The 13,521-nt window shown below is 36.0% G+C and overlaps 1 protein-coding gene across 3 annotated transcripts in view; it reads left to right on the forward strand.

Moving 5' to 3' along the window:
* The window catches only part of RALGPS2 (Ral GEF with PH domain and SH3 binding motif 2), a 157,751-nt gene that overhangs the window by 26,969 nt on the left and 117,261 nt on the right, over positions 1-13,521 (forward strand). For 2 of the 3 annotated variants that reach the window (XM_065883189.1, XM_065884542.1), the window contains exon 1: positions 12,790-12,846. In XM_065883189.1, coding sequence (XP_065739261.1) covers positions 12,790-12,846 — 57 coding nt within the window. Of the gene's footprint in view, positions 1-12,701; positions 12,847-13,521 lie in introns of those variants that run through there. The other variant, XM_065883881.1, reaches the window with a different exon arrangement.

Below are 13,521 nucleotides of genomic sequence, written 5' to 3' on the forward strand. Positions count from 1 at the left end.
AGGCTCAGCGGCCAAGGCTCAGGGGCCTAGCCGCTCCGCAGCATGTGGGATCTTCCCCGACCGGCGGACTCTCAACCACTGCACCACCAGGGAAGGCCCAGGCTTTTCTTTTTACTGTGGCAAACGTTGCCCTTTATACCTACTTCTCCAGACTCAGTTCCTGTTGCTTTCCATCACTCGTGCATTTTACCCTCTAATTACATTGCCCTCAACTGTTGGTGGTTCCCTGAATGCCAGTGACAAAGGCTTTCACTGTACGTAGCCTGTGTACGTGGTATTTTCTCTCATGTTCACCTAATGAACTTCTGTTAGACGTGAAGAGAGAGAGAGACCAGATGTTTTACCCTCTACTGCCCCACATTTCCACAGTATTTAAACATCCAGTTAAGGATTGGTAGAGAGAGAGGGTAATTTGGCATTGTAGAAAGCACGAAAGCTTAGCAAATAGCAGACTTGTATTTAAGATCTACCTCTGCCTTTAACTGATTATGTGAGTTTGGCCAGATCACATGACCTCCCATTAGAGTGTTGTCTTACTGTAAAACCAGGGGATTGGAATAAAGCAGGGGGTTAGCAAACTTGCCTGTCCCTTCTTTTCTTTTTCTTTACTTCCATTTTCCTTCCCTTCCCCTCTTTTTTATTCTTGCACATTTGAAGGATACAATGCTTTCACATTGCTTTATAGTAAATTACTACAGCAGTGATTCTTTCTCCGTGGGGAGTGGAGGAGTAGTGCATTTCCCGGGATGAGGGAGGCAAATATTAAAATAAGGGAAGACCTGGGGGTTTGAAATGTACTCCAAGGGGAGATCTCCAGAGCACCTTCCACCTCTTAAATAATATTCATCTGTGTTATTGCATGAGGCAAAAATATTTAAGAGTTTATGTAGCTTAGTTCCAAAAGGCTGTTCATGAGATCATTTTGGCTCTGAGGTTGAAAATGACACTAAATAAATGGCTACTAACGCCATCTGTTGGTAGGAAGAGTTTTACTTTTTATTAGATGTGTACTTTATTCTCTGAAGTTTTGCAAGTTGAAGATTTTTACGTCGAGAGAGGTTTTGTATAATTCAGGAGAACTTTTTATTTTGAACGAATTTCAAACTAAAAGGAAAGTTATTATAAGAGTAGTAAAGAGAACTCCTGTATGCCCTCTATACAAATTCCCCAGTTTTCAACATTTTGCCCCATTCGCTTTGTCATTCATTTATTTCTCTTTCTCTCTCACACACATACATGCTATTTTTCTGAAATATTTGCGATTAGTTTGCATGCCTCATATCCTTTTACCTCTTTTTTTTTTTTTTTTTTTTTTTTTTTTTTTTTTTCAGTACACGGGCCTCTCACTGTTGTGGCCTCTCCCATTGCGGAGCACAGGCTCCGGACACGCAGGCTTAGCGGCCATGGCCCAGGGACCTAGCCGCTCTGTGGCATGTGGGATCTTCCTGGACCAGGGCACGAACCCGTGTCCCCTGCATCTGCAGGCGGACTCCCAACCACTGCGCCACCAGGGAAGCCCTCCTTTTACCTCTTAATACTTCATTTCTTAAGAACAAATTTTTTTTTTAAAGGGCGTATGCGTTCTTTTGTTTGTTTTTTAAGGAAGATTTTGGGGGTAGGAGTTTATTTATTTTTGCTGTGTTGCGTCTTCATTTCTGTGCGAGGGCTTTCTCTAGTTGTAGCAAGCTGGGGCCACTCTTCATCGCGGTGCGCGGGCCTCTCACTATCATGGCCTCTCTTGTTGTGGAGCACAGGCTCCAGACGCGCAGGCTCAGTAGTTGTGGCTCACAGGCCTAGTTGCTCCGCGGCATGTGGGATCCTCCCAGACCAGGGCTCGAACCCGTGTCCCCTGCATTAGCAGGCAGATTCTCAACCACTGCGCCACCAGGGAAGCCCAAGAACAAATTTATTCTTTTATATAACCACAATATAGTTATCAAATTCAGGAAACTGATAAAATACTTTGATCTACAGTCTGTATTCCGGTTTTATGAATTGTCCCAATGACATCTTTTATAGCATTTACTGCCCTCCAATACAGGATGTATAGTTGTCATATCTCTTGACTTTCCTTTAGTTTGTAATGGTTCCTCAGCTTTGCTTTGTGCCTCGTAACAATGGCATTTTTTAAAGAACGCATTTATGGAATATTCCTCAATTTAGTTTTGTCCATTTCCTTGAGATTAGATTCAGGCTATGCATTCGCAGCTCGAGTACTCATAAGTGAGGTTGAGTCCCTTCCGGAGTATCACATCAGAGGCACACGATGTCTGTCTGCTCCTCATAGGTGATGGTAGATTTGATTCACTCAGTCAAGGTGTTGTCCAGTTTCTTCACAGTATAGTTACTTATTTTCCCTCTTGCAACTAATAAGCAGTCTGTGGGAAAACAGTGTTTTTGTTTTTTTACTTTTTTAAAATTAAAGTCTTTGTAGAAAAATTTTTAATTAAAAAATTTTTTTTAATTAAAAAATTTTCCAAAGTTAGGAAAAAATTGACTTGTAAACCTGGAGATAGCCACATCTTAGTGTATGTCGGTACAGTCTCTCTTCTATGCTATAATGATAATGACAACCAAAAAGGATTATACCTCAAATACTGTTTGTCAGATTGCTTTATTGATTTAGCAGTAAGTTGTGGATATTTCCCCATGTATCACTAGTATATCCTCCTGTGGTATTTTAGTGGCTGCCTAGTGTTCCATTGTATATAATCCTTTGCCTACGGATTGTTCTGTGATGTTCCGTTTAGCCTCATGTTTCAGGTATAAGAATCTCCTGGGTGTCCAGGCTATTGAATTGCCCTCCTTTTTAGACCATTTTGTCTTGCGTTTTAAGGGAGGCACTGCTGTACTGTTGCCTCACCTGAAATCTTGGCTCCGACATAGAGTCCTGATGTCTGTCTTGCTCCTGTCACACTGACTCACCATGCTGTTTTTCTGTTCCACCATTTCATACTAACAAGCTGAGTTCCTTTCTCTGATCATTCTTAGGCCTACAGTGGCACACTTTTGCCAAATTCAGAAACGTATTTCTGATTCAGCTGAATTGTTTTTATGTTTTAATTGCTAAAATTGTGCAGTATTGAGGTTTTTGTTTAATTTCAAGTAGTGTATAGTCTTATGAGTGGACTTTTATGGGCTAGTCTTCTGAGTTGAGCTTCTGGCCAAAATGCACACACACCCACCGGAACACACACACACAAACAAATGTTTGAAGCATGGTTCATCTTTTTGCTTGGAACTTCCTTTCTGTTACCTGAATTTCTGGTTAACCTATATTTATATTTTGGGCCAGGTCATATAGGAGATCTCAGAGCTCTTATGTATTAGAATCACTTGGCAAATTATCTTTAGTGAACCTTCTATGCTGGAGGTAGAATATAACCTTTAGAGGCATTATTTAATAGATTTTTTTTTAGTCATTTAATATCTAATCATTTGAAAGTCTCTCTTTCCCTACAGCTAATTAGTTTTAGACTGTTTAGGTACATGGAAATATAAGCTTTCTTTGTAGCTGTGGGCCAGTTTATAAATGGTTCATCTCATTACATCTACAATTTAGTACAAATGCGACAAAATTATATCTGAAAGACTTGTGTTGAGTCTTTATTGACTTAAGGCAAAGCAGTTTTAATCTAAGCACATTCTTTAAAGTAGCTTCATTATTTTTAAGCTTTCCTTTACACTTTGAGAAATAATATCTGCTGTTTCATAGATGGGGAGGTTTAAGTGGGCCAGTTTCTTTTCATTGCCCTTTTAATATATGCACTCTAGGTAGGGTATTAAAGTGGCAGTGTGGTAAGTGAAACAGTTTTCTGCTATCCTTATCTTTTTCCTTCTAATTTAAGATCTCAGCTTACTTTGTTTTGAAAATCATCTTAAATATGTACCTAAAATATTTATAAGTAAAATATATGTCTGGAAAAGATATAGAGATATTTAAGCTTAAACAGTAATTTGGTAAGTGATCTAGTAAACAGTCTTGCCGGGAAACAACTTAATAAGTTGGTTTGACAGGAGATTTCTAAATATGTAGATTAATTTTGACATTATCTTTTTTTTTTTCAACCTGGGTGGTGTGTGGAATTGCTAAACCTGTCATTGTGGTTCGCTTAACAGTGATTGAAGTTTCTCCAGAACGTCTTTTTTTTTTTCCTTACAGTTTCAGGGCGTTCTTATCCATGTGAACTGCTATTGTTTGAAAAATGCTTGTTATCCTTTGATTAAGAATTAAGCAAAAATAAAAAAAGCATAGCTTAGAAATTTTTATCATTTATTCTGTACTACTAAAGATACGTGGAATAATTTCAAGTTGTGTACTTCTGAATAAATTCATAAAATAATTTATAACACTCATGTTTAATTTACCCTTAGAAATTAGTCAGTCAGCATGAAAAGTAGTATCTCTCTTAAGGGACCTCTCAGCGTTAAATGCAACGATATAGTATTGCAAGCTATTTGTAGATTTATCTCCTTTTTGTCCTGAAAGATACAGTTATTATTAGTTAACATGTTTACACACTTAGAACTTCTAAGAAATGAATATTTTTTAAGTAAAAAAAATTTTTTAATTGTTTAGTAAATTTATTTTCCAGTGTACTTGTGTCAAAATATGCTTTCAAAATGGTTCATTTAGAGGCATAGTTTACTTAGTTTTTCTAATTCATTAGTGTATATTGTAATTTTCACATGCTTCTGGAATTTAGAAGGTCTGCCTTCTATTTAGAAGAAGGTCTGCCTCTTCCTCTCCTTTTGTTTTGTTTGTTGTTGTTTGTTGGTTTGTTTAAAGCCTCATTACTGGTAGATGGACTGTGAGCCTCTGCCTAAATATTAGGAAAGTGCCTTGCTCAAGGCCTTACAGCTGGCTGGTAGTGCCCAAGCTAGGATTTGAGCCTAGGGCTTTCCAACTCCAAAATTTGTGTTCTTGCTGTTATACTCTACCATTTTTAGATGCATTGAGTTTTTCCTATATGATTTCATTTAATTCTTACAACATCTCTCTGAGGTACATTTTATTGCCCCTTATTTATAAACAATTAAATCAGAGTTCAGAGATTACATAATTTACCCAGCATCACATACCTGGTTAAAGTCCTAGAATTAGTATTCTGTATCTTATGCTTTTCCCACTGAACTGCTTTCACTACCCCTCAGCGTGGGTGGGACCAGCATTCACAAATTGATATGAATTTTGTTAAACTTTTTTCTTTTAAATATCATCTGAGATTGCCATTTTCATGGCTCAGGGATTCTGAATTAGAATGGTGATGGAGGATGAAGGTGATAGAAGTTAAGAGGATAGAATGTGATCATGGGAGTTTTATACAACTAGAAGACTAGGAGAGGGTCCTGGAGAGCAGAGGTTAGAGAAGCCTGGGTGGGAAAGGGGCCTGCACGTCACTTCAGATGCTTTGCTTTTTTGGCAAAAGGTGGGAGTGTTGTTTACTACTCACCTTCCCTAAAGCCCAGTGGCATACCCCTGCATGGTAATCTTTGAAATACTGGTTTTAGTTTCCTAAGGTCATTTCCCTACTCAGAAACCTTTAATGGTGCCTAGTGCCTGTCCCTTCCAATTTAAATTCCCCCTTTTGACAGTTTGAGACCCTCTGCAATCTGGTCCTGTCACTTCTTTGAACCTTTCCAGAGCTCATCAGAAAGGTTCTCCCCACCAGGCAGGTCAGTGTCCACATCATAACTTCTCTCTGGGCCACCTTTACTTTTAAATTTGCACCCTTGATGATTTTTACTTATCCTTTCTTCATACTCTTCAACCTGTGTTTCTTTATAAACCTATACATCATTTTCTCCTATAGAAATCATGCGACTCTTGAAGCTGAATCACAGCTTAACGAGTTGTAGCGATTCTCTCATTTCTGCTCTTTCCCCTCTAGCCATTTGTAAATCTGCTCAGAGGAAGAACAACCTTTTAGGTTCTCTTCTCTGGTTCCCTTCTACCCTCATTTTGTCTCTCCGCCTCCCCCCCCCCCCCACCACCACCCCACCACCCCCCACCACCCCCCTCCCCCGTCCTAGTTTTTTCCTATCCATCAGTTTATCCTTCTTTCCTGTCTTTTGTTTTTCTATCCACCTGTCCTCCTTTTCTCCTTCCCTTCTGGCTGCCTATTCCTACTGTGTAAGCTTGGGCAAGTTACCTATTTGCTCATCTCTAAAAATGGGGTATAATATAATAACTTCATAGGGTTTGTTTTGATGATTGAGTGAATTTTTAATGAAAAAGTGCTTAGAGCAGGACCTGGATAATAAGCACTCCATAAATGTTAGCTTTTGTTTGTTATTGTACTGTTTTGTGTATTTTAATGTATGAAACAAATGATAGGGTGTCTATAAAAGGAGAAGTAGTTTTTCTTTTTTACATAAAAGCAAGTTATTTTTTAAAATAGTTATTAAATAGAGGTTAATTTAAAACTTTTAAACATTTGGACAGTCATCTAAAATCATTAATCATCCTAACAGTCTTGGTTAACATAACTGTTTCTACTCCTGACTTTACTTTTATTCGATACAAAGTTAAACAGAAACCAGGACAAGTTTTTCTACCTGGAGATAAATTAGTTTTTCAGGTACATACTACAACATTCTTACTTGCTTGCTACATGGACTAATTTTGTGATAAATTCTTTCTTTGTCTGCAGAATGTCTTTATGTTGCCTTCTCTTGGATGAGAATTTAGCTGGGTATGGAATTTTAGGTTGATAGTTATTTTCTCTTGGCACTTTGAAAATATTTCATTTTCTTCTGTGTCTTTTGGTATTGTTGAGAAGCTTTCCATTTAATTCATTCCTATGTAAATAAAATGCCGTACCCACTTGTTTTTTAAATAAGTATTCTCCAGTTTAAAGTGATGTATATAGAATATGATTCTTTTTATTTACCCTGCTCAAAGTTTGTGGTTCCTGAATGTGAAGATACATGTCTTTCCCGTATCTTGGAAACTTCTCAGCCTTTCTCTCTTTAAATGTTGCCTTCTGTTATCTCTCTTCCTCTGGAACTCCTCTTAGACGTGTTAGATCTTATTCTATTTTGCATTTCTTTAGTCTTTCTTCACATTTTACATATCATTAAGCCTTTGTTAGAATTTTTGCATAATTTCATTTATCTTTTCTACTTCACAAATTCTCTCTTTAGTTGTGTTAATCTGATGCTTAATTCTCCAGTGACTCTACCTTCCTTTTCTTTTGAAAAATTTTATTTGGTTCCCTTACAAACGTCTGTCTTGCTTTTTTTTTATAAGGTCTTATTATATTTTCAGTGTCTTCTTTTAAGGCCGCTGGCTTTAATCTTTAATCTGGTTTTATAGACTGTATCTGATAATTTTTCATCTAAAGTTCTCAAGAGATAATCCTAATGATTGTTGTGTTTCCTGCTTTTACTTGTAGTGGGTTGTTTGCTTATAGAGTTGGTAAATTTCTATTTTGAGCTTGCTGGCAGGGGGAATTCTGCATTGCCTGGGTTGAAGGAATGTGTGTGTCCCCGCCCTCGGCAACCCCCCAAATTTTGTTCCCTCCATCTGCCTTGGGTTCCAGGAGTCTCACTGGCTTGTGAACATTTTATTTAAATTTCTAGTCTTGAGGGTCTTGGGCCATGCTGGTAGTATAAATACAAATTCTGTGTCTGTGCTGGAGCATGCCTAGGATTACAAATTATCATTTTGTAGACACCCTCCACCAGCCACAGTGGTAAGCCCAGGCCAAGACACACAAGTTTCTTATCTTGCTGTACCAGAATTTTTTTTACAGACCATCTTATCACTGATTGGGTAGACTATCAGTCTCTCTGGCTTTATTCTAGGTAAAAGTGTGTGTGGATGGGTTGACGTGGGGAGTGTGTATGTCTCAACTCCATTCTCATCTCTTGGTTGCTTTTTCTGTCCAACTGATGTCAAAGTCCATTTCTAAATTTCTCTTGTGGTACAAAGATTTTTTACGTTGTTTTTCAGCCATGTTGCTGGAAATAGAAAATAGTTACCATATTCTTTTAAATGTGTGTAGTATTGTGTGTATTGAGTATTTGATTGCCATTCTCCCTATACTTTTATTGTTAATTGGGCATTTATCTAATGTTATCCTGTGAATAACTGCTTTGTTCAGTCATTTATTCATCTTTCCCAGATTAAATAGGCAATTGAGGTCAGTATTGTGTTTAATGTGCCTGAGTGCAAAGATGAAAAATAATGGTTTTTCTGTTGTGTTTTGTTTTAAATATGGGTCTTTAAAATCAAGGAACTCAAAATTCATTAAGGAGAGACACATAAATATATCAATGTGAAAATATAGCAATAGAATTCTGACAGAAGAGCAGTGGAAGCATAAAAGAAGGAGACTAATGACTTCTCTGTGGGAGGCATTGGGGAGCTCTTATAACCCTGAATGTTCATCAGAACGCCTTTCTTTTTAATTTCTTTCGTAATAACTTGAACTTGTTATAAGCAAATACCAAAGACGATCTTGTTTAGTGCTATAGCAGAAATGATTTGAAGAGGCAACCACATTTTTTATTAAACTTCTGTCAAAATAGCTCAGTATCAATCATGTCAAAGACAAAATCTTTTGTTGTTGTTGTCGTTACTCATCAGACTTTTGTTGGCTGTAACTGTTAAAGTACTAGGGAATTTGGGACTAATCTCTAATTTTCTTAGATAAAAAAATGAAGGCAGTGCAAGCTTAGCTTAGTGTCAGAAATGCTGGAAGTGCTATGATATACAGACATTTAAATCTTTGGACCTTCCACGAGTGTCATATAAAATATCTTTAACATTTATTTTAAAATAAATTTTAAAGGAGAGCCAAGCACTATAACAACTTTTAAATATTGAGTTGCAGTTATGTTGTTTTAACTTTACCCTGTTACTTTCTTTTTCTCATGAAATTTGTAAGTTTACAATAAGAAGGTTCAGTTTCTTTTGTTGAAATTGTCACTTATGTTTTTTTTCTTATAATTGTCTATTTGAATTTTTTAATGTGGTTATATACAAAGGCATGAAAGTCACTTCTGGTTTTCACTATTGTAAATAGTGCTTGATTTAAATATCCTTTATCTATGTAGTTTTTTCTTTTTCTCCAGAGTTTTTTTTTTTAAGTTTCAAGTGTCCCAGCTTTGGCAGTTTACTATTTATTTATTTATTTGGTTGCTCTGGGTCTTTAGTTGTGGCAGGCGGGCTCCTTAGTTGTGGCATGCGAACTCTTAGTTGCAGCATGCATGAGGGATCTAGTTCCCTGACCAGGTATTGAACCTGGGCCCCTGCATTGGGAGCTGTGGAGTCTTACCCACTGGACCACTAGGGAAGTCCCCTCCAGACTTATAGTAAGATGAATTTCTGGTACTGAGATTTTAAGTCATGTGTAAGCATATCAATTCTGTATTATCTGAATGTTTCCAAAGAAATTGTAGTAATTAATTACATTTCACTACCTTTTTCCTTATAGTTGCTTAGCTCTTCTAGAGCATGTTTTGTAAAACTATTAAATGTCTTTAGCATAATATTCTTTCTTTTTTTTGTTGTTTTTATTTTACGGTACGCAGGCCTCTCGCTGCTGTGGCCTCTCCCATTGCGGAGCACAGGCTCCGGACGTGCAGGCTCAGCGGCCATGGCTCACGTGCCCAGCCGCTCCGCGGCATGTGGGATCCTCCCGGACCGGGGCACGAACCCGTGTCCCCTGCATCGGCAGGCGGACTCTCAACCACTGAGCCATCAGGGAATCCCTAGCATAATATTCTTAATGATGATAGCATAAATTATTTTAGAAAAGAACTGGTACTATGAAATGAGATTACCTTAGTGAGAAGTTGTCACTTTAACTTTACCCTCTTGTTTACTTTTTTAAAAAAGCATTGGTTTCTTTGTGGGGATACCATTGAGAAAGTGAGGAGTTAGGAGACTGAATGATTGTGCCTACAGTTTAAATAATCTAGTTTGTGACCTCAAGCAGGGGAGGTAAATCTACACATTTCAGATTTCCTATTTGGGGATTATATTGAAGTACTATGCCTGTTTTGGTATTTAAACTCTTTTAAAGGACAGATTAAATGTCTTTAGAAGTTTCAGAAGAGAATAGGAAATAATAAATTTCATTAAGAAAAGAGCTGTGATGTTGGTGTTTATTATGAATGATTGTGCTGTTTATACATAGCGCTAGGAAAAGTAAATAATATTAAGGCATATATTTGGCTTATCTAATTTGAACTTTTTTGTGTGCAAAGCACAGAAACGTCTTGGGGCACATATTATAAAAATATAAACCCATGCCTGTCTCTTAGGACATGAAGTGTTTTTATGGTATCATATGAGGCTTTGTTGTACTTAAACAGTATTAAATACTGACATGTAGTACATTTGTAAGTAATTATGAATAAGATTTTTGTTGAGGTATGCTTTGCTATACTTTTTTTTTTTCATGTAATGGGTTTTAATATGACAATTTTCATAGGATATTTAAGTGACATTTTGATTAAAAGCAGGCAGAGAAAACTTTATTCTTTACTGTTAATAGTTTACAAATGTATTAATGTTTATTCCTGGTGTATTACCTCTTTTTCAGTAGATATTAACCATAAAATTTATATATTTGATATATAAGTTTTAGACTAAGGATACATTTTTTTTAACGATTTGATTAATTTTTCTTAACACTAGGGGGCACTGTTGATTTATGAATTCATATCTAAATTAATCAGGCATAGCATGTAGAATGAAATGAAATTATTTGAAGACATTTCATTGCAAATTGAGTGTTGCCTTCAGAGAGAATTGGGATTATCAAGTTCATTTTGTACAGTACTATAAATATAAATGATTCTTAATAAGATTCTTAATAAGAATAAATGAAGTTTATAAAATAAATACTGTAGATTGAAGGAAATTAGAGTGTTTCTATTCATTTTCATATTGGTTTTCTAAATGTTTTTTTAAAAAATCATTATTTCTAATGTAGTTCTCATTTTAAAAATTCTAGCACGATGTTTTGCTCTTAGCAGGTACTCAGGGTATATCTGAAGAAACGAAGATAAATTTAAGATGTGACTGTGAAGGCTGCTATCATTAGTAATACTTTTTAAGCATTTGAAAACCAGCAACATGTTTTGCTACATCTAGGAAACATATTTTAGGCATTCTCATTCATTATTTCTGCAGTCAGGATTTTGCTGATGCCCACCAACACGTATTTTGTGAGGGGTACATTTCTAAGGTTTTTGTCTTCTTTAATTAGAAGACTCCCTTGAATTTAAGCCTTGTGTGGATTCATTAGATAGTAGACAAAGTGTGTGTCATTATAATAGCACTCTTACCATGTGTCAGCACTGTTTTAGGTGCTTTGAATATATTAATTAATTTCTCCTCGCCACAACTCTATGAAGTAGGTACTTATTGCTGTCTCTGTTCTATAGGTAAGGAAATTGAACACAGAAAAGGCAAACAGTTTGCTGGGTTCACACTTAAGCAGTTTTTTTCTAGAGTTTGTGCTTCTAAATCACTGTCCTATATTGCTTCTCCAGAGAGAGGAAACTTAGCATTTCAAGAGAATTATTATTGATATTTCAAACTAAGTTTTTAAAGTGGGTACAATTTTGTAATGCACAGCATAAGGAATATAGTCAGTAGTATTGTTAATAACTCTGTATGGTGACAGATGGTAACTAGATTATCGTGGTAGTCATTTTGTAATGTGTAAAAATATCAAATCCCTATGTGATACACCTCAAACTAATATAATAATGTAAGTCAATTACACTTCAATAAAAAAGTGGTTATAGTTTTAAATACCTAATTTATAGACACTTAACCATTTCTCTTATGAAAAATATCATAGAAATTTAAAGTTGGAAAGGGACCTTACTCTGTTTATTTGTGTCATTTTACAGAGAGGAAGAAATTCCCTCCTAGATAGGTGAAGTTACCAACACAATGATATACAGCAAGTTTTTTGTGGAAAGGGATTAGACTCTCAAGTAAACATTCTGACTTCCAGTAAAGTGGAAAAACTATGGTGGTGTGGAAGGAATATTTGACTAGAATTTTAGATGACTTGAATTTTATTCTTGACCCGTCATTTACCAGCCTGTGTCCTCAGAGGCTGTGTTTGTGTTATATGAGTATCATGATATCTTCCTTAGTCTTATTGGTAGTTGTGAAGATCAGTGAGATAATGGAGTAAAGATACTCAGTAAACTTTAAAGCCCTATACAAATAAATATATCATGTACTGTGGTATTTTTATAACATGCTCCATAATAATTTATTTTTAATTATTCGTGATATCTTTGTAAACTACATTATCAACACTGCTAAACTTATTCAGTGTGGTTGAGTTAGGGATGTCATTTAGATCTCTAAAATTTATTTCATGAGACCATATATTACTTTGCCACGTGTTTTTTACACTTTTTCTTAAGACTAAAAAAGCTTTTGAATTTTTCTCACAATAAATGAAAAATTATACCGTTGCTTTGCTGATAAAGAATATAACAGCAACATGTGTTGACCACTGGCCATTTGGTGTTTCTGATCATTTGAAAATAGCATAATAGGATTGTCCTCAAACCAGATTTAGTGATTTAACTGAAGTGAAAAATAGAGTTTAGTAAATTTGAAGTATTTTATTTCTTGGCATGTTGACAGGCATGGGTTTCTTTTCTTAAACTTCCAATAAGACACACAGTTAAAGTTTTCTGTTTTTTTTTTACAGGAATAATAATGTATTTGTGGCCTTGGACGTGAAGCAATCAGTCTTCTGTTGCTGTTAACTAGCGTCAGGGACTGATGTTGTGGGAAGCATGGACCTAATGAACGGGCAGGCAAGCAGTGTTAATATTGCTGCTACTGCTTCTGAGGTAAGACATTTGAAAAGTTTAGTTGTAAAATTTCTTACCTGGCATTCTGATTTTTTAAGCATTATGATTGGTCACAGATGTAAATCAGAGCTTGAGAAAAAGGGTTACGGATTTTTCAGTTTTCAAAAAACTATTTTCATTGTACCATCCATGTGTTCATTGTACGTTTTAGGAGTTCATCCCTACCTACTTCATATACTTGACAAATCATGATTACTTAAAACCCTTTCTTGGGTTTAGTTTTAAAGAATGCATAGAATTTCTTTTCAAAGTGTTTTTACATTTTATGAAACTTGAGGGCAACAGTACAAGTGGGGCAAAGAATGACATAATATTGACACTGTCAGATCCCTTGATTCCAAGCCTGTTGAAGGAGATCAAAGACCTATTAGGCTGGAATGTTGAAAGCTACTCCGGTGATGTAGCTCAGAGTGTTAAAGATGGAGATAAAGACTGAACTAGGTGCTCACCTACCCCCCCCCCCTTTTTTTTTTTTTGCTTTTTCTGTAAATCTAGGGTACTTGGCCTGCTTTCCGTAATAACTTTTGTATTTAGCTTCTATATTTCTCCTTAATTTTACTCTTACCATAGAGGATGAGAATAAATGTTTATGACACTTTAACGCCTTGACCTCAGAGTTCCTTGATAACTTCATTTTGCCCAAGCCAATTACTT

The sequence above is a fragment of the Phocoena phocoena genome, chromosome 1 (assembly GCF_963924675.1).
Source record: "Phocoena phocoena chromosome 1, mPhoPho1.1, whole genome shotgun sequence".
Classification (NCBI taxonomy): domain Eukaryota; kingdom Metazoa; phylum Chordata; class Mammalia; order Artiodactyla; family Phocoenidae; genus Phocoena; species Phocoena phocoena.